Source organism: Poeciliopsis prolifica, unplaced genomic scaffold (assembly GCF_027474105.1).
Source record: "Poeciliopsis prolifica strain line A6 unplaced genomic scaffold, Auburn_PproV2 SCAFFOLD021, whole genome shotgun sequence".
NCBI classification, from domain to species: domain Eukaryota; kingdom Metazoa; phylum Chordata; class Actinopteri; order Cyprinodontiformes; family Poeciliidae; genus Poeciliopsis; species Poeciliopsis prolifica.
The window spans coordinates 3,746,351-3,767,212 of NW_026562396.1; the positions used below are offsets into that span (position 1 = coordinate 3,746,351).

Sequence of the window (20,862 nt, forward strand, 5' to 3'; positions counted from 1 at the left end):
AGGCATCTCCAGATATTTCGACTGCTTTGTGACATTTAAAAACAAGCAAATATAAAGCTTTATGTTATAAGAAATATGGATGTTTGTTGGATAGTTGGAAAATTTGAGCCATTTCACAATTAAAACTGATGCTACATGAAATGAACTGCAGAACAATCAGAATGAAAACAAATTTAGAAATTTATCATTTTTTTATTACAAAAGCATAAAAACACAAAAATCAGTCTTCAGAATGATGGAGACTTTAAAATCCAAGCGACGCAGGGTGACTATAGAAAAGCCTCACCTCGTTTCCTGCAAGAGAAATCATTTTCAGTGGATGCATGAAGTAAATGGTCATCTTCCTGCACCGAGCTCAGGAATATTCAACTCGACCATTTCTGTGACTGGTCACGTTTACACATTGGAAGTTGAATTTCTCCAATATGCAAAGTCATTTACTGCAGTTGGATGAAATGTCTAAATTTTTTAGGACTTCTGTCTTACCCAGCAGGTTTAAATGTACTCCTCAATCTAATCTGGCTACTGTAACATTTAGCAGTCAGAAAACATGAGGAAGGCTTAGTTTAGCATCGCTGTGCAAACCAAGAAGCCAAAGAAGCCTGCTTCAGGTCTATCAGTGGATGCAAATCGAAATCTCAAATACATTAATTTGTGCTCACCTGCCATCATACACTGCTCATGCTGCCGTTCTGAGTCATCTCAACGCAACCTTAAAACAAGAGGAAAAAGCGTGAAGACCTGAAATTAGTGACATCGTGAACATGTCATTGAGTTTTTAGTACAGAAACAGCAAAGTATGTTGTTTTCCCCTCTTCAATCTGAGGCACCATTGAAAACAGACGCACAGAAAGCGCAGGGATGTTCACTGTTGCATCTGAAATAATAAAACCCAGCATCTCTCACAACAGAGAGCCCAGGCTGTCAAAGATGCTCGTCATAACCAGCCAAACAAAGAGTCTCAGTCATCAACAAAACCCAATATACTTACAAAAATGACTGTTGCTCTTCTGAGTTCACCCATTGCATATTTTGCTGAATCCAAGCATGATGCTTGATTAGCCTGCTTCAACGTCACCGATTAGGTCAATGCACACAGCCATCATCCAAAATCTGCTCCGAAGAGGTGACCATCCAATGAAATGCGATTAGCTGGAGGGTAAAAGGAAGAAAGAAAAAAAAAGAATTTACATAAGAAACACCTGGGGGTTGATTTTTGTAGTTTATGGGTGATTTAGGTGAATGTGAAGTTGCTATAGTCTCTCACGACATACTTTATAGTGAGACTTGCAGAGGCGTGGAGCAGATTAAATGCTGTGAAAGTTTATGTACTGCGGAAAAACTGTTTGCCTTGAGCAGATCAGGAGGTTCAGAAAGACAATCATCTTCACAGTAATCACAGGAAGCCACTTCAAATCGATACATTATTAGTTTAAAAACCCACAACTCCAAGCTAATAAACTTTCGACAAAACTGACATCAGCCAAAGAGTGAAATCCAGGTACAACTTCGCAGCATTTATTTAATTACCAGGACCGAACATATCTTGTTGGTTTCCTGCAATGTGGAGCTAGCTACTTTCCACGTGGTTTCTGGTGAGTGAAATAAAAACTCACCATCACTGTCAAAGGACTTTCCTATTTGTCCAAAAGAACCGTTCGGAAACGCTTACCGAGCAACTCGACATGTGAAGAAACGAGACTGATAATCTTGTAAAACATTGTGAACTAGCGATAGCTTCTCTCAGCGACCAGCTTCAGAAAAGGACGCTAAAGCGCTTAGCTTCCAGTTTTTATACGTTGCTGGTTGATGCTCGTTTCGCCCCCTTGTGGACGAAGAGAAACATTTTATTAACATCACCGCCCCCTGGTGTTCACAGAAGGGGTTGCAGTTCACGAACGCTTTTGACTGACTTGCTTACTTGATTGTGATTGTTATGACAATTTTGTGGTAGGTTAATCAAACATTAACATTTGTAATAGTGATAATATGCAACAACAGCAGTGACATAAATAACAGTTGTTAAAGATCAAGTAAAATGTTTCAAGCGAAAACATGAAAGTCTGGAAATATAAATAATAATAATAAAAAAAAATTAAATAAAATGCTTAAGCCAAATTTAGATCACGAGGCACACGTGCCCGCGCAGGAGCCGCGCTCCCGCCTGCCTTGATCGTTTCAGCACATCATCACACTCTTTAATTGGACTCCGCCAGCCAGAGAAAGTAGTCTCTCTGCTGCTTCCCGTGGCTATATGTGAAGGCATGCTGGCATCCAGGAAGACTTAAATAAAGGTAAACCGAAGCTCTCGTTGTTACTACAGGACTGTTTGCGTTTAATAAATAACCTTTAAAAAAAAACTGACGGTAATGGTCTCAGAATAGCCTACTCCAGAAAAAACGCAACGACTTCCCTGAAGTAATGTGCTCAAATCTAATGTGCGGCTTTTTGTTCCTTTTAAAGGCGGTGCGGACCAGAGAAGGACTCCAGCTATGCTCAGAGCGGTGTTCGGAAATAAGAAGGAGGGAGGAGGGAAGAAAGGAGACAAGAAGAGCCAGAGAAACGCAGGTGAGAGTAAAACTACCGACGCGCTAAAAGTTGGAAGAGAAACTCGGCGTGTTGTGCAAAACGCACGGCTATCCCAGCCTGTCTTCAATGCCGAGTCTTGTATTCAGACAAGAAAATGCATTTGTAGGTTGTAAAAACGACAGTATCCAGGTTCTCTCCTCCTGGGTGAGGCAAATGGAGCCATTCCAATTAGCCTAATTAATCAGCGCGTGCTCCGTCCTTCACACGGTGTCCCGCTGATTTTACTTTTAAGTGTGTCAGTCAAAGTTGGACGGGGCCAGGCAAACATCATGACCTACTAAACACAGTCCAAAAGAATTTGTGAGTGTCTGCAGTTCCTCTGCTGAATGTTTTGTGGTGCCGTCAGAGGAAACCTCGTTCAACTCGCAGCAGTGCAGAGGAGATTTCAGCGTGCACGGTGGAGATGCATGGACATAAGTAGAGCTCGGTATTAGAGCGACCATGTTGCTCATTAATATTTAATATTGCGCTGCTCGGGGAAGCAAAGAACAGAGTGGAGGACAGAGAACTGTGTCGGTCTCATTAAATTCATATAGTGTGTTTACAGTAGGCGCTGGCATGACTGATCTTTTGGGGAAAAAAAAGACCACTTCACCTCGTCTCATCTCTAGTGATCTTGCGGATTTACAAGAACTTATTTGTAGTAAATCTTTCCAGTTTACTCATCATACTAATAGCTTACTAAACACTGATTTATTACAAAACCACCTGCACCGTTTTAACATTTTATTTGTAAATTTTAAGAAGAATTTAGAGTTTGTTGTCATTTCAAAGTTTAGGCTTGGATGCTTCTGTTGCAGTCAACATTATAATGTTTCTATTATGAACTGATGTACGAGCATTCCCTAAGGAGGGACATGGCCGTCTTCCTGGTCAAAGTTCTGACTAATCAACACTTTTTCCCATCTATTCCACTGCAGGTGTCGAGGTGCACATGCCCTGCATTCAGCAAAGAGGCAGCGGCCAGCGTGCCACTCATCACCACGGCCACGATGGCAGCCGTTTAAATCGGAAGAGATTGACGAAGGGCGTGTCCATTTCTTTACCGTCCTCCCCGCTTCTCCCTCGCCAGGGCGACATAGTTTCCTCCCAGTCCTGCGTCAAGTTCCAAGGTGGGTCGCTTTGAAGTTGTCAACATAAAACAACGTCTCGGTGACAAAGAGCTGTGCGTAAGAGATCAGCCGCGAAGGGAGCGAGATGCCTTTGCATGGCTCCGCTTTGTTAAGCAGGGAGCTTGAGTGCGTTCAGTTGTTCCATACATGACAGAAAGTACAAGTGCAGGTCCTCAGGGCCCGAAAAACACAAGACAGATTGTCAGAGTTAATAATTCAGAGAAACAACTGAAGGCAATGCTCCCCAATTAGGTTGCTCAATGTCAGGGCATTTTATTGTTTTGGATCTGTACACTAAATAATCTGAGAATTGATGAGAGTACTCAAAGCAAATACAGTTTTGGCTATAGTTTGCTTAAGATCACACAAGTTTTATGTATTGGTGGATATTTTTGATATTTTACAGGGTTTTAAAAAAATCCTTTTCTTTCTTTCCACATGAGATAAAAAGTTAATGAAATAAGCTCTTTAAAAATATTTTTCTGGTGGATGAAAAGTGCAGTTTAAATAAATAATCCAAATCTCTTCTTAAATCGGTTAGAATCCTGAATATAAAAGAAAGGGTGGAGCACATCTTGTGTTAAAAATAGGTCAAAGAGAGAGCCTCTCCTTGATGTAACCATCTTCTTACAGTTAGGGCCAGAAATATTTGGACAGTAACACAATTTTTGTGAGTTGGGCTCTGCATGCCACCGCATTGGATTTGAAATGAAACCTCTACAACAGAATTCAAGTGCAGACTGTAACGTTTAATTTAAAGGGTTGAACAAAAATATCTGATAGAAAATGTAGGAATTGTACACATTTGTTTAAAACATTCCACATTTTAGGAGCTCAAAAGTAATTGGACATATAAACATAACCCAAACAAAAAAGTTTTTTCTCAATATTTTGTTGCGAATCCTTTGGAGGCAATCACTGCCTTAAGTCTGAAACCCATGGACATCACCAAACGCTGGGTTTCCTCCTTCTTAATGCTTTCCCAGGCCTTTACAGCCGCAGCCTTCAGGTCTTGCTTGTTAGTGGGTCTTTCCGTCTGAAGTCTGGATTTGAGCAAGTGAAATGCATGCTCAATTGGGTTAAGATCTGGTGATTGACTTGGCCATTGCAGAATATTCCACCTTTTTGCTCTCATGAACTCCTGGGTAGCTTTGGCTGTATGCTTGGGTCATTATCCATCTGTACTGTGAAGCGCCGTCCGATCAACTTTGCAGCATTTGGCTGAATCTGGGCTGACAGTATATCCCGGTACACTTCAGAATTCATCCGGCTACTCTTGTCTGCTGTTATGTCATCAATAAACACAAGTGACCCAGTGCCATTGAAAGCCATGCATGCCCATGCCATCACGTTGCCTCCACCATGTTTTACAGAGGATGTGGTGTGCCTTGGATCATGTGCCGTTCCCTTTCTTCTCCAAACTTTTTTCTTCCCATCATTCTGGTACAGGTTGATCTTTGTCTCATCTGTCCATAGAATACTTTTCCAGAACTGAGCTGGCTTCTTGAGGTGTTTTGGGGCAAATTTAACTCTGGCCTGTCTATTTTTGGAATTGATGAATGGTTTGCATCTACATGTGAACCCTTTGTATTTGCTTTCATGGAGTCTTCTCTTTACTGTTGACTTAGAGACAGATACACCTACTTCCCTGAGAGTGTTCTGGACCTCAGTTGATGTTGTGAGCGGGTTCTTCTTCACCAAAGAAAGTATGCGGCGATAATCCACCACCGTTGTCTTCAGTGGACGCCCAGGCCTTTTTGAGTTCCCAAGCTCACCAGTCAATTCCTTTTTTCCTCAGAATGTACCAGACTGTTGATTTTGCTACTCCAAGCATGTCTGCTATCTCTCTGATGGATTTTTTTCTTTTTTTTCAGCCTCAGGATGTTCTGCTTCACCTCAATTGAGAGCTCCTTTGACCGCATGTTGTCTGGTCACAGCAACAGCTTCCAAATGCAAAACCACACACCTGGAAACAACCCCAGACCTTTTAACTACTTACTTGATTACAGGTTAACGAGGGAAAGGCCTTTTGAGTTACTTGCAGCCTTTAGAGTCCATTGTCCAATTACTTTTGGTCCCTTGAAAAAGAGGAGGCTCTGCATTACAGAGCTATGATTCCTAAACCCTTTCTTCGATTTGGATGTGGAAACTCTCATATTGCAGCTGGGAGTGTGCACTTTCAGCCCATATTATATATAAATTGTATTTCTGAACATATTTTTGTCAACAGCTAAAATAACAAAACCTGTGTCACTGTCCAAATATTTCTGGCCCTAACTGTATGTCTTAGTTTCTGCAAGCCAGTCTCCTCTGTTCTCTTCCCCTTCCCTCCCAACTGCAAAGCAAAAATCAGGAGCCGAGGGAGTGACAGAGTGAAGCAGATGAGACCGCGAGCACTTAAGAAAAGAGTCCTACTTGCACAGTTTGATCATGCCTATCATCAGAGCAGTATTTCTAAATCTTTGCAGCTGTCTTCTGTCAGATAAATTATCAGTGTTAATTTTGTTTGAAATTGTAAATGCTGCAACGATTTCCAGGAAGTGCACCCCTGCTTCTCCGATGGGCTCCTTGATTGCAACTGGATTTAAGGAATGTGGTAATGTTTTGAAAGTATTTTTTTTTTGTATTTATCCCTTTTTCATAAAGTGGAAGAGTGAAAAGACAGTACAGTTTGCAAGCGATGGAACTTTAAAATGAGCACATTTCTTGAGCAAGTTCAAAAACTAGACTAACATTGATTTCTCCTACACATATCAGGCATGCCTTACATTTGGAGAAACAGTAGGTGGCAGTATCTTTTAGCAAGTCCAGCTAGCCATTCAGGAAAAAAAAAAAAAAAAGTCCTATTTCATTTCATTGCATGAATCCTTGCCGCAGCCTGAGCAAATGGGAAGGGAAAATTACAGCAAGTTAATGTCTGTAGCGCCCGAGCCCCCAAATTCTTTGGCGGTCATGTACAATCAGATATAACTACAGTGTGTTACTCTGCAGAGTTTTCCCTCAGTCTGTCAACACACACGATTCAAACGGTCACTTCCCCCCCTGAGAATACCAAATTAGCACACTCCCGTGTTTGCAAACGCCTCATCCCTGAGCGTCTCATCTCCTCTCCAGGAGAACCTGCTTCCAACAACCCTGAGATGCTGATGCATAATTTGAGACACACCCACACACATGAGAGAGCACCGATTCCCCGACCACACACAGACACACACTCACTCTTACACACGCACGCACGCAGCCACACAGCAGAGGCATTAATATGTCAGAGATAAACACCTACAATAGTGTGAATAACGTTTGTATGCTTGGCCCTCTCTGTGTACATTCTGCTGTATACTCCTGGGACACAATTCAAAATTTTGCACCGCAGATCTCATTTGGGCAGGCTTAATCTCCCTCTCTCCTTCTCTCTCATTCTCACTCACTTTTTTTCATCCCTCCTTTTCTCCACCCTCCAATCCCTGCCTCCCACCCTGGCTTGCTCTTCCTCCCTCTCTCTCCTGCCTCTCTGCCGTGGCCAAAGGACGGGCGAGGAAGCCAGAGTATGTGGACGGCTCTTCCAGTACGAGAGAAGCTCTCATCTTTGCTTCCTGCCGTGGCAAGCCGGACCACAGAGGTGAGAATGGGAGCCCATGGGTGTGTTTTTTGGCATCGTGGCTGTTTCACTCCCCCCAGCCCCCCACCCAGGTACTGATCAATGAAGCTGAATAAGAGTCCGAGTGGGGGCTGAGGCAGAGGAATGAATGAGGCAAAATAGAAAGAAAGTGTGTTTTGTCTGCGTGCTAGTTACACCCCAAAGGCTTGAAAATAAGTTTTTCTCAAAGATGTGTGTGTAGGGTAAAAATTGTCTTTGTGGTTTCAAGCGACGAGCTGTTTTGTCTTCCGAGTCCTCACTAAATTTTGTTTGCGCAGATTTTGCTACATCAAAGCCGTCGTGGTGTAAATACACCTCCTCGAGCTTTTGTTTTTCCCTGTGCTTTTGACCAGAGGGCTACCCTTAGGCTAAACAGATTTCGTGAGGCATCTTCCCCTCCCAGTTGCCAGGCACCTCTCAGCTTCCCGTTTCCATTGGCAACTGCCAGGTGGTTTGATGAATAGTACTGGACATGCAGAAATGTCCTCATGTTACTCCAGATTGGACTATGCTAACTGAAAGGAAACTTTTCCTCCCTCTACACCTCTTTAAAGTGCACATATTCAACTAAGTTTTCTGCTGCTTGTTGAGGGGCGAAACGTGCAAAAACAAAAATGGTGAAGCTTGCCCCTTGAAATCAACCTTAATTTTCTTTCAATTATAGTCTTGTGATTGGCACATTGTGCAGTCCAAGAGAATGAAATGCATATAAAAAACAAACAAAAGTAATGTGGTGCGGGATCTTCAAATGGAAAGCGGAATGAGAATGAAGCAGTGGAGGCAGTGAGAAATGAATGTGATGTTTTAACAAGAAGATGTTTGAGGAGGAGTGAACTGTTCTTGAAATCCGTGATGCTCAGTCATCCTGTTTTTTTTGTTTTTTTTTTTATTGTGGGGGGTTTTATGCCTACTCAGTATTCATGTGACTCAGCTGAGATCAGTACATGCATGTGGTAAGATGACGTAGTAACGTAACGGTGGGCGCAGACATTTACAAATACAACAACTCTTCTTCAGCCTTTCATTGCTGAGGTTGAGCACACGCGTCGGCTGGGCTGGGGTCACGGCGTGAGGGGAGGCTTAAACAGTGATGAATGAATGCAGCACATGGCTTGTGTCGGCCCAGTTTTTCCCGGAGAAACGGTGCAGGCGAGAGCCGGCGCTCTCTGCTGAGTTCATTGAAATTCGCCGCCCGTCTCTCGACAGTGAGCACCTGGCAGGCGTAAACGGGGGGAACCTCACAAAACCTCCCGCTACTTCCCCAGTCGGGGGACTGGAGAGCTGCTGTTTGTGCAGTCATAACTGGTGCGGCTGGGTGGGTGTGGGGCAGCGGGTGGTGACAAGGGAGGTCCGTACTGACCTGTGGATGCATACGTATCTTGTAGGTGTGGGAACCTCGCAAACAAAATGGAGCTAAAATGGGCGGTGTCCGTATTCTTTTGATTGTCGTTCTCCCATTTTGCCATTCTTAAGCAAATATTGATTTTGTGTGTCCCCGTCAGACCTCCACGTGGAGCCCCACCTCGGCTCCTCCCTTTCTACCCAGGAACTGATGACCAGACTATGCTTCTTATTGGGCGAAACAACGGGCAGCACTGCTAGCTCTGCTATGGAGGACAGGAGGGAAAAAAAGGTGGGATGTCCATTGATTTACAGCCCTCTCTGAGGTCATTAAGCATGAAAAATATAGATTTTGTTTTGCCTTTCTTTTTTTAATAGTCATTTTATGAAGATAACATACACAAAAGTAGATTTATTTATTTTTATATCGTCGTCCACAGAGCTCCATTTCTACTCAGCATCCGACAGGTTTTAACCCCTCTGTGAGTCTCTGTGCCTTTGCCTTGCTCAGCCTTGGCCCATTTTCTCAGCCTCATTCCACCACCTGAGCTCCAGATTCAGTCAGCTTTGCAGAGATAGCACGGTTCATGTGAGGAATGTGGGTTGTCCTGGCTAAGATAGATGAGGCTCTGGTACAAAGGGAATAATAAGGAGCTGTTTAAGCTCCAGCGCTTTGCCTCCCAACAGTTTCTGTGTTGCAGAAATGTTGCATCAGTAATGAGGAGACTGTAAATCCACTCAATTAAATGAAAGGGTAAAGGATCTTCAGCTGGGGTTAGTTTAGCTTCTTCTTCTAAAACTCTGCAGTTTAGGACCAAAATCTCCCAGGATGTGTGATAAAATCAAATAAGGATATTTATTTATTGATTTTTGCAGTGAGAGTTTGTATCCCTGCGGTTCTAACTTTGCATACATTTGTGGATGGTTATACTATAATAAACTTTTTATGCTCAAAATGTATTTGACAGATTTATTGTCCTGTACTTAAATTATGTCAGCTTAGCATAGTAAATTACATTGCCCCATTACTGCTGTAAAAACTATTCACTATCAAATTTGTATATTTTCCTTTAGATCTGAGTGAAGCAGCAGCATGTTAGAACTTTGATTTGGGAGTAAATTGCACATTTCTATAGTAACTAAATTAGTTTTCATTATGAAAACTGTGAAAATGATATATTTCGATTCCTATCTGACAGTTTTTTTTTTAAACCTCCTCCTTCCCATGCATTAGCATGAAGGCAAGTTCTGTCACAAGGATGAGATTCTTGTTTAAAAAAAAAAAAAAAATCGAATGATGGATTATGGAATTAGCTCACAATCATTTTGAAATGGAAGAAATCCACTGTGAATGTTTGCGAGAGCCGCTTCCTTCACTGTTCCAGGGTTGTTTCCTGCAGACATGAAGAGTCACAGGAAGTCCAAAGTCTGATCTTTACATCAGAAGTTAACGTCTACAGATTCTTACTGCTTCATCTTATTTATTCTCTGGTGGGCTTATAAAACACATTTTACTTTTGCTTCAAAAATTATGATGCAAACAACATTCTTTAAACATGACCAAATCAGATGTGTTCACGTCACATTTTTATATTTTAGACAAAACGGTATTTACCATGTGCTGCAAATATTTTGTCACAAACATGCAACAAGTTCCAGCATCCCATTCAAAAAAACTATACCTTGTCAGACAAAGTGTAAAACTAACTGCAAACATGAACACAAAATTGGGTAATATCTAGTTGCATTTATTCAGTTACATTTACGTGAGCAACTTTTTTCTCTGAAAAAAAAAAAAATTGGAATAGTTTTGAAATTTTTACTTAAGTAATTTTACTATGAAGTATTGCTACTCTTAGTTGTGTAAATTCCTGAATTTTTTACCCACTGAATGGAAAAACCAAAACTCACCAGTCACATACCTGCAGTTCATAAGTTTTATGTTGACAGAAAATGATTTGGAAAAAAAAATATTTGCCTGATTTTATTTTTTTTTACTTCTATAAATTATTGTCATTTTTAAAATACCAAAATGACCATTAAAATTTATATTTTGCTCCATCTGATGTAATTTTTAAATATTAAATAATAATTGGATGAGCTACTCAGTACTTGAGTAGACTTTTTGCCAAATATTTTTTTTACTCTAACATGAGTAATTTTTTTTGGATGGCTATGTTTCACTTTTCACTTTTACTTGAGTAAAAATATGTTCACATACTCTTAATTGAGTACAATTACCTCTTCCCATAAATGTGCAGTAGTAAAAGCCCTTTAGTTTCTTTTACTTGAAGTAGTCATTTTTTTTACCTTTTCTCTTAAGTTATCAGATACATTTTATATTATATACAAAATATCTTGTCTTTCTTCTATTTGTTTTAGGGAGACGCCTCTGCCCAAGAGGGGAGTCCCAGCTCAACTCTTACCTGCAGCACCACTTCCCCTTGTACAGAGAGCCCCACATGCACCCTGAGCACCAGCGCTGGAGGCCAGTCCCTTCCCCAGCCTTTACCCTTATCCTCTCCTCATCGTGGCTCCAGCAGCAGCCCCTGTGGGACTCTATCCAGCCCTGCACACAGCCCTACCCCCTGTCCTACTTCTGGACTGATCTCTGTGAGCAGTCCTGGGCCTCCAACGCAGAGCCCCACCTCAACCTTGGAGAGCAAGGACAGTGGAATTATAGGTGAATATGATACGTCTTTAAATTGTATTTTTCTACATTCACATGTTTTTTTTCTTGTTTTTTTTCTTCAGCAGCTGCAGGAGTCGGTAAACGAGAAAACACAGTCAGCTGTAAAAAAAAAAAAAAAAAAAAATATATATATATATATATATATATATATATATATATATATATATATATATAAATCTATTTTTATTTATCTATATAATGCATGGTGGAACTATTGACATTAAAAAAAGTCTTTAAAGTTATTTGAACATAAATAGGTTTTAAATCTTCAAACATAACCCTAACCTCACATGTGGTTTTTCTGAGCCGCTTGTGCCACCTCGGCCTTAAGGCTTCAGTTCCCTGCTGTCAAAACTGGGACACTGCTGTCTTTGTTGCGTATGGGTCTGATTCTCTCAAAATAGGACACTTTTTTTTTCTCCTTAAATAGAGTTTGTATTTATAGTTGATTACAAAAGACACATCAAGTGCAATGAAGCCCCGCTGATCAAAGAGGTCATGTCTCCTGTTTTTATCTATTGATTAGGTAAAATGCATGTTGTATTTTACATCTTATAACAAAAAAAAGTTTACAACCGTACCCCAGGCTGTTCTCAGCATATTTCAACCAGATTTTCTTTCCCCATTTCAGCAACCATCACAAGCTCCTCTGAGAATGAGGAGCGCAGCACTTCCAGCGACGTTCTGACAAAGGAGGAGGGCCCCGGGGGCAGCGGCGGCGTCATGGGCCGCGCGGGCGACGACCGCCAGCCTGGGCAAACCAGAGACAATCTGACAGCTCCACAACCTGACGCCTTACCCAAGAGTGAGATCATGGAGCCCAGGACTCCACCAGCACCAAAAAGACCCCTCCCACAGCACCACATTCAGGGCCTCTCCTCGCTTGTGATGCCCCGTCCAAATTCAGTGGCAGGTACAGCTTAACGGAGACGTGCTGTGTGCTTGAGGAGTTTTGAAAATGGCACATGTGGCTAGAACTCTCCAGTCAGATCCACCTTTATGCACAATACAAAGCTCATAATCTTCCATGAATTTCTCTGAATCATATTTAAGTTGAAGTCTCTAATCAAGCAGCAGAGACTCTAGGAAATCTGAAAATAGTCCCGATCTTAATGCTTCTTTAGGCCACATCACACCCATTTTCACACCTTCATAAACTTTAAACAAATGAGACACAATTAGTGAGAAAGAGTTGCCTAAGCTCCCATTATACTGTACATGAAGTCGGCTAATGAGCGCATAAACGTAACAGCTGTGACCTGGGTGATTAATTAATGGAGGAACTAATCTGGTGTGAATGGCAAATTGATTGAATTGATTGTTGATTCGCCACTTTCTAAATACAGTAGAGGCATAATCTGCAAGATCTCTGCCATGCAGAGCACCTCGAACTGGTGCTCTACTTGCCACCGAGGCTGGGTACGCTCTGTGAGCAGCACCAGTTAAAAGTCCTGGGAGGCCTCCAGTTGTCATAAAAGTAACGCCGCCCCTCCCTTTCTCTCCACAGTCACGATCTTTTGCTGGTGCGCGAGGCTCTTTTTCTTCCCTTAGATGTCAGATCATTTGTGGTGGAAGCAAAGAGGAGAAATTCCCTGAGGAGCGGATTCACAGTAATGCCTGCCAGTTTTTTGTTGTGTTTTTTTTCTGTCTGTCAGCTGGTGCTTTCATTTAGACACTCTTGATGAATTTCGGAATAAAGATTTACCAAGCCGCATGTACAGTGGCTGCAACAATCCCATTTCAGATTCATTAGGAATTCAAATGCATAAGGCTAAATGAGCAGTAAGATTAACGACGCAAGATCACATGCGATTCTAACTTACTGCTGGATGAAAAATGTTGTAGCAGAACTATAATTGTGTGAATCAGTTTAAATACACAAAATGCTGCCTTTAAATTAAAGCTGAAGCACACATTTAAACTAGTGCATGTTTCAGAGGCAATACTGGGATCTAATTTTACTGTCAGTTGAAAGCCTAGATAGTCATGTGTTGTTGTTGTTGTGTTTGTAATTTGAAATTATACTTCCAGATTGGTGGGCTTGACTTGAGATTGAGTTTACTGGGGCAGCAGCTCATTGCCCCAAAGACTTGAAGATTTTTATTTTATGAATAGCAATTTTGGGGGGAACAACATGTAGCTATTGCTCAGGGGAAGCATTGAACTTATCATGTATCAACTGCATTGGACAACCTATTAATGAATTGTAATTTGCACTAACAGGACAATTTCTTCTTTTGTGGATAAGGCATCAAAACTGGCTCAAGCTGAGGGGCCACATTCTTATAAATCCAATTCTGGCTGCAGTAACTTTTCCCCATATATGTTCTGTATTTAATGCAAGATGCATGTCTTATCATACTTGGTGATATGATATGAAATGGCGGTGAACTTTATGGGAGATGTTGGGAGAGAGCTGGAGGTGGGTGAGAGGTTCTTCTAGGTTTTGAATGAATCTGAATTTGATTGAGAATCTTGAATTTGATTTGGATTCTCTAAAACTCGGAGATTAATTTGGCCCATTTGTTTTGTAAATTTCAGTTGTCATTTGTAACAGTTGCTGTTGTGTAATTGAGATAAACTGAATGGGTTACTGCGTTATCTTTCCGCAAAACAAGTGTATAATATTATTCCTCAGCTTCCTTCAGCTTTGTGTTTGGTTTGTTCTGAATGAGAAGCCCCTAGTAATGGCATTTGCTCCTTTGCAGCTAGAACTGTGGTGGGACCAGGCATTTTTACAAGGTACACATTGTTACTGTTGAAGTGAAACAATTTATTTGGCTGACATATTTAACTTCAGCTAAGTTTATTCGCCAGCTTTACAAACTGAGCATTTTATGGGGTTTGCCTTGATGAATTCATACATTTCAAAACTGCTGCTTCTATTGAACGGATGGAAGATTAACAAAAGCCTGTAGTAAATCTTGTTTTAATGTTGCCTTGACTAAATCCTGTCCGTAAGCTGGTGTCATAAGGTCATGTAATGAAACACTATTAAGCAAAATCATTGCTTCTGTTGTCCTTCAACAAATGTAACAGTTATGATAGATTTGAAATGTGGGAATGACATTTTAATTGGTTTAGCCTTTTAAATTTTTTCTTTTATTTTTTTTTTTAGATTTATTTATTTATTTTGTTTGCTTTCAGTCTCTTTGTTGACCTTATTAAGTTGTAGCTGTTTCTAATGCTGCCTTTGAAATACCTTTGAAATCCGAGCACAGATCTGTGAATGGCATCTTCCGTGAGAGAAAGTCGATGGGCTTTTGCTGCTGTTGATCACAGCGATGTTGCTGAATATTTTCAGCTCCATAGTGCTTTCTGGCATTGTAACCATGCAGAAACATGTGTTTAAACAGATGTTGCTCAGTGCTGCTGCTGTGACTCATTTACTGTAGTTGGATACAACTGAGACAAGTGCAGATAAGTACTTTGTATTGGGGTTTGAAATTGAGGTTGGTAAGAAACCTCTGACTGTCTAAGCAGGAAATCCGACTTTATAGGGTGGTTTCTGTTTTTTTTTTTTTTTTAAACTGACTTAATTGTGGTTTTTGAGCATCTGCTTTGCCATCTCAAACACCAGTCGATGATAGAACATAGCCAGTCACACTTTTGCAGTTCTGCTCCTGGAACAACAGCAGTTTACCAAGCAATATTTTAGAATTGAATTAGTCAGGCTATCTGCTCCAGCATGCTGTCTGCACCGAGCTGTGCAACAGTGATGGCTAGGGGTGCACCGATTACAGGTTTTTGGCTACTCACCAATTACCAATTCTTAAAAAACTTAATCTGTTGCTTTTTGTCTGAAATGTCACTATTGTTAACTGCAAACATGAAGACATGGTGGGCCAGTCTATTTTTTTTATTTCAGTTTATTCATTCACAATTTATATGATGAGTTTACAACATACTGCTTAACTAGATAATACAGATCAACACAGATCATAACTGCAAAATGATAGTGAGTGAATCAGATCTCCAAAGAAGCTATTTAAAGCTTATAGATGGAGCAGGTGAACGTAAAATTCCATACATTTTATTATGCAAGTATCACCTCCCTAAAGTTAGAGCAGAAGAGGACAGTGGTTGATTTTTAGACTTTTTAGGCAGGTAGATGAACTTGGGGAATTAGATCGGCTTTGCATGCAACTGTCGGTCGATCGCTAATCTCTCAAAATTAAGGAAACCGACAACAATAATTCGCCTAGCTGGTAAATCGGTGCATGCCTGGTGTCGGTACCTAGTGACAGCAGTAATTTTATGTTCATAACTGCATCTTCTTTATTTTTCACACAATGTCTGTCTTTTGCATCCTATTAGAAGGACTGCGAATTGTAGGCATGCTAGTGACAGAAAAACATGTGCGATTTTTAAACCATAACTTGTCAGAAATTTCTGAATATAATCTTTGTGCCAAAACCACTTTTGAAATTAACCCCATTTTCTGAATTCCTCTGAAGTAGAAACATTTAGCCCGAGTGATTGTTCCACCTGTTAATAGGTCTTTAAATGATGTTAACCTCTCAGAGACGCCTGGGGCTTGTCCAGGGCTGAATAGTTAACCTTTAAAATGTTGAAGGACCAACAAGTGTTCTGGGGCAATCGGCTACACAGTCATCAGTAGCAAGGATGAAGGTGGGCAGTGAGTGTGGGATAGGTTGGACAGCGAACGGGTGGAAGGATGAGTTGTTCTGGTTTCTCTAAGTCAAACTGATTAAAAACATGTTTTTACTCATTCACTGTATCGTTGGTTCTCTCAGACATTTGGCCTGGCTGTCTTTAGCCAGTAATCTCTCTCTCTTCCTCGCTCTCTCTCATCCCACTCCACACCTCCTTCACACCGTTTTTCTGCAGACTGTGCTCCATCCTCTCACTGTGGATGTTCTTTCAAGCTGTAATTCTCCACTCTTGTTTGTAATTTCATGCATGTGCCATGTCCTAAAAGCCTTCTGCAGTCTGGTGGAAGAAATGTGTGCGTGTGTGCATGTGTTTTTTTGATATTTTACTTTTCTGCTGCATATTCCTTGCACCACACTGGTCAAGTTGTATTCTTAGTTTCATGATAGTGATTCAAACTGATTTGTTTCACATAAGGGAGACCCATGTTGTCCACAGAACAGGTTTTATGCTCTCTTAACAGCCCAGTAAATTATAATATTCACAAGCCTTCAATCATAGTCTCTCACAGTAACACTCTGCTGCTTCTGGAGGATGATGGACACATAGGGCTAGCAGATGTATCAGAAGAACACGGTCTTAGAAGTGTGGGTTGAAGGATGTACAGTAATTTAATACATTTCTGTGTCTCTATCTCGCTGTGTGAAATAAATGAAAAATACTTGTATTGCTAAAGAGCAGCCACATGCATTTTTTAAAAAAAATGCTAGGACTATCACTGCACTGTAAGATTCTTGAACTATGAGACATAAGTTTGGCACATTTTGTATCCCTTATGTTTTGGTCTTTTACAGCCCAAAAGGATTCTCCCTTTTTATTAATTTCACTCTGAACAGATTGAGGAGAACAGTAATATCAGATTTACAGATTTCAATCCATTTCTCTTCTGCATATATGTCAGTGCAACCAGCTGCCTCTAGAAGTAATCTAATTACTCCAAGTAGAATCCTCCTGAGTATAAATCCATGTGTCTGTGAAAGCATCAGATGTTTGTCAATGGAGAACAAACAGCAAAATGATGACAAAGGAAAACACCAGAAAAGGCAGGGGTAACGTTGTAATTTAGGTTATAAAAAATATTCCTGGCCTAGCATTTTGTCAGCGGTTTCTGTGGCAGAAAGTTCGCATGGTGGTGGCTGCGTCATACTGTGGGACATGTTTTTTTTTTTTTTTTTTAACAATTGGGGAAGGGAAGCTGGCCGCTTAAATGAGTTGACTGGGATGCTGAATACAAAGCAATCCTAGAAAAAAACTGAGCTAAAAAATAAATTGTGAACTTGTTCTCTGACTCTTCATTTACCATGACTGAGCTTGAGCTATTAAAAATAAAGGTTTGTACAATTGTCAGTCTTTGGATGTGCAAAGCTGGTAGAGACGCACACCAAAGCACAATCTGAATGTCATGCACCATTTTCCTTCCCTGTTACAGTGTTGTTGTACTTCTGCTGGGTCTGGCACATAAAATCTCAATAAGCACATTATGAAACACACAGTTAATACACCAATTAACCAAAAAATGAATAATAATAATGATTAGAAACTTTAGAAGATAAAAGCTTAAAGATAAGCAAAATAATAAACAAAAACAACTTTTATCCCAGTAAGCAGAAACAGTTCTACTTGCAGTGGATGTAATCTATTTAGCTGGTTCCCTGCCATGCTTGGATTCATAAACCGCTTGGATTAAACTCAGAGAGAGAGGAACTACAAACAGATTAAACCAGAATAGAGTTTTTTTTCTTCCCTGCAAGCTTACCAGCCAGAAAAGCAGCTAAACCTTAAAATGAACAGATTTTTATAGCATGTAAATGTTTTTTATATGGTGATAATCACACAGTAACATAAAAGTATTATAGCTTATTATTAAAGCTATTTCTGAGTCTCTCCAGAGAGAGCATCACTTTCTAGTCCTGTTTCTACTCTCCTCTATCTGCTTGAGAAACTGAATCTAATGAACTTTGAAATGTCAAAAATTTTCTTACCTCGGATATATTTCTACCTGCTTATATGGTGAGGGTCCTCAGTTGCTCAGCAACCTTTGAGCTTTTTTTTGGATAACTTGTGAACCAGACAGTGGGAATTATCAGGCGACTTTAGGTGAAACCTCCTGGGACCACCAGCCTTCTCTGCATGAGAGGTCAACATGTGAAACTCCTCACCTGCAGAGCGAACAGTGAACCATGACTCATCACTTCATATTAAACCTGAAGCAGCACCATTATTATTTGAACTCATTTAGTTTTACTAATAGCTTTTTGTATCGTATGGTCTTGATGATTTGCATTTTAAACATTGAAAGATATTTGCTTTTTTTTTTTTTTTTTTATACAATCAAGCGAGGCATTATAAAATAGATTAGATTATAAATGCTAAAATTTACTGTACGTGTTCGTTCTTGTCAACCCTACCTCAATAAATGAATTAATAAAGGAAACTGAACTGAAATAATCAGTTAAAAGTCTTCCATAATAAGAGAGGTAAATCCTCACTCGGCTCCTTAATGGAAATATTGCTGGAAGGTCCACATTTAGGTGTGATTAGACAACTAGGTAGTGGTCATACATTACACTTTGGCACACAGAAAGTAATGAGACCCTTTGTGCATCATCAAGTCTTGAGTCATCAGAGCTTTGTTAATATACAGTTGACTTGTTCTTTCATTCTTTTTGGCTCAGTTTTGCTGCTGGATGTTTTAAAAAAAACTCGTTTTTTTTTTTCTTTTAAAGGTTCACGACCCATTTAGTTCCTACTGTTTCCTGCAACATAGAGGGGAAACTCAGCTAAAAATCATTGAAAGTAGGCTATGATAAACTCTGTGGCGTGAATGGGTTTATAGTTGGAATGTGCTTTTTTTTTTTTTTTTGCGAACTTGAATGAAATGTTTCTCATTTTCCAAGTTGGCTTCTGGTTGACCAACACATTCTTGCATTACAATCAGATGTATTCCATCCGACGCCTTTGTCAAAATTCCTTTTGGCAAAGGTACAAAAGGCATTTTATGCCTTCGTCAGATTCAGATTACTGAATGTGAGATATGTTCATTCCTGCTTTCTCCGTCTTGTCTCCTCAAGGTCACTGAGCTTGTATCTTTATCTGTTTATGGCTCACATCTCCATGGATACAGTAATTGACTTGCATATCTGCAGTATGCAGGTGGTTTTTTTTTTTAATGCACATTTCCTGCATGTTTCTCACACACTGAATTATTTCCAACCCATTCTCTCTGCACAGCAACAAGCTCCACTCGACTGGAGGATCTGAGTTATCTGGACAACCAAAGGGCTTCGGGGCACCGGGGCTCCGTCCGAAAGCACAACACAGCTGGGCGCACAAGTGATGACTCCAAAGGTATTTTCTGCTTTCACTTCGGGGTATTTTTTCATTCAGTAGGTTGCAGAAGCACCAACGGATCTGTAAATCCCTCTTCCCATCTCTTCAGAATGCATAAAGTTATCCACTCTCAAACTGTGTGAACTCCGCCCTCCCCTTGTGTGCAGGGAGACTGGTGCCATTCAAGCAAACAGACATAATGCTAAAACCGCTGCTGTTCGAAGTCCCCGGGGTCACCGCAGAAACGCCTTTCGTCGGGCGGGACTGGCTATTTACACGGCTGGAGGAAGTCTTGAGGAAAACAAGCACCTGCGAGGGCCGTGGCGCAGTCGTAGTGGGGAACGCCGGAGCGGGCAAGACTGCCATCATCTGGCGGCTTGTGACCCTCAGCTGCCACGGAATGCGAACGCCACAGGGAGCCGCCAGTGACCCCCACAGCCCCAAATCCTCCCCTAAATGTAAGATTAGTTTAAACTGAATTCATTATCCTCCAGTGAATCAAATTATTTTGAGTTATTGGGAGAAAAAAAAAAAATTGACAAGTAGTTAGCAACTAGGTCACACAATCTTTGTTCAAGTTCTCCCCTGAGGTTTGTCTACTGATTGCAGTTTTGTAAGAAGAGGGAGATTGTTGTTTTTTTTTCTCTCTTCTTCCTCCCTTGAGTGGCACAGAAACTGTTCTTTTGTCTGAACAATGTGAAGACAGTCCTCTCATACGAGTGGATTGTGCACATAAGTGCACGGTGCATGCTGCGATGTGCAGAACATTTATCTTGAAATGATGACGAAAATGCAGGATGGGACAAATTTGAATTTTATTTTCTTGATGCGTCTTGCTTATAGACCTGAGTATTGTCAGGTTAAAGGATAAAAGCAAAGTACCTGGAAACGGCTGGGTTGCATTTATTTTTCAGCACTGTTGCATTATTTAGTGATATCTCTACTGTATAATGTCATTTCATTTTAACTTGACAAAGGATACATCACGGCAGGAGAGCTGCTCTGTGAGTCGATGAGTAAAGCTTTTTTTGTTCTCTCTTGATTTTGTTGTTTCCAATCTAGCTTCCAGGAGAATTAAATGCTTTCCAGCATGGAGATGTTCTAATTATGCATTTATTTTACTGATTTTCTTTATGGTAGCTTTGCATTTCTTGATATTGGTTTGTGCTTTGCTACAGCTGGAGACAAACAGGGAAAAGCAGCCTCCAACCAGAGCTCTGCTGCAGGAACAAGTGATAATGCAGGACAGAAGAAGGAGGCTGCGAGATGCCTGGCTGCCAAGGTAATATGAAAATTTAGATGCATTTACATTTTCTTTTTGTTCTTTTTGTTTTTGGAATAAATAAAACCTTTCTCTTCATTTTTCATAAATGAGTATCTAAAGCCATAGGCTACCAACTGGTTGAATATAAATAAATATACATATATAAACAGACTGCTATGAACAAGACCAAACAAACAACGAAAGAAACAAATATAAAAGGAAT

General features: G+C 40.6%; 1 protein-coding gene, 1 long non-coding RNA gene and 1 other non-coding gene across 3 annotated transcripts in view; 1 reads left to right on the forward strand and 2 right to left on the reverse strand.

The window, feature by feature from the left end:
- Positions 1-175: 175 nt before the first annotated feature.
- On the reverse strand, positions 176-1,795 carry LOC129369439 (uncharacterized). The gene is made up of 4 exons (XR_008606942.1): positions 1,673-1,795; positions 992-1,152; positions 663-712; positions 176-294 (listed from the first exon to the last, which is right to left on the reverse strand). It is a non-coding gene; the product is annotated as an uncharacterized LOC129369439 (long non-coding RNA).
- LOC129369699 (small nucleolar RNA SNORA31) lies at positions 498-629 on the reverse strand. Its single transcript, XR_008606972.1, has one exon. It is a non-coding gene; the product is annotated as a small nucleolar RNA SNORA31 (small nucleolar RNA).
- A 421-nt stretch (positions 1,796-2,216) lies between the features above and the next one.
- LOC129369435 (protein TANC1-like) overlaps positions 2,217-20,862 on the forward strand; it is a 41,489-nt gene continuing 22,843 nt past the window's right edge. Inside the window, exons 1-10 of the mRNA XM_055044829.1 lie at positions 2,217-2,294; positions 2,464-2,568; positions 3,510-3,701; positions 7,228-7,320; positions 8,841-8,971; positions 11,062-11,362; positions 12,003-12,284; positions 19,277-19,393; positions 19,543-19,833; positions 20,554-20,657. Coding sequence (XP_054900804.1) covers positions 2,493-2,568; positions 3,510-3,701; positions 7,228-7,320; positions 8,841-8,971; positions 11,062-11,362; positions 12,003-12,284; positions 19,277-19,393; positions 19,543-19,833; positions 20,554-20,657 — 1,587 coding nt within the window. The 5' untranslated portion in view covers positions 2,217-2,294; positions 2,464-2,492. The remainder of the gene's footprint in view (positions 2,295-2,463; positions 2,569-3,509; positions 3,702-7,227; positions 7,321-8,840; positions 8,972-11,061; positions 11,363-12,002; positions 12,285-19,276; positions 19,394-19,542; positions 19,834-20,553; positions 20,658-20,862) is intronic.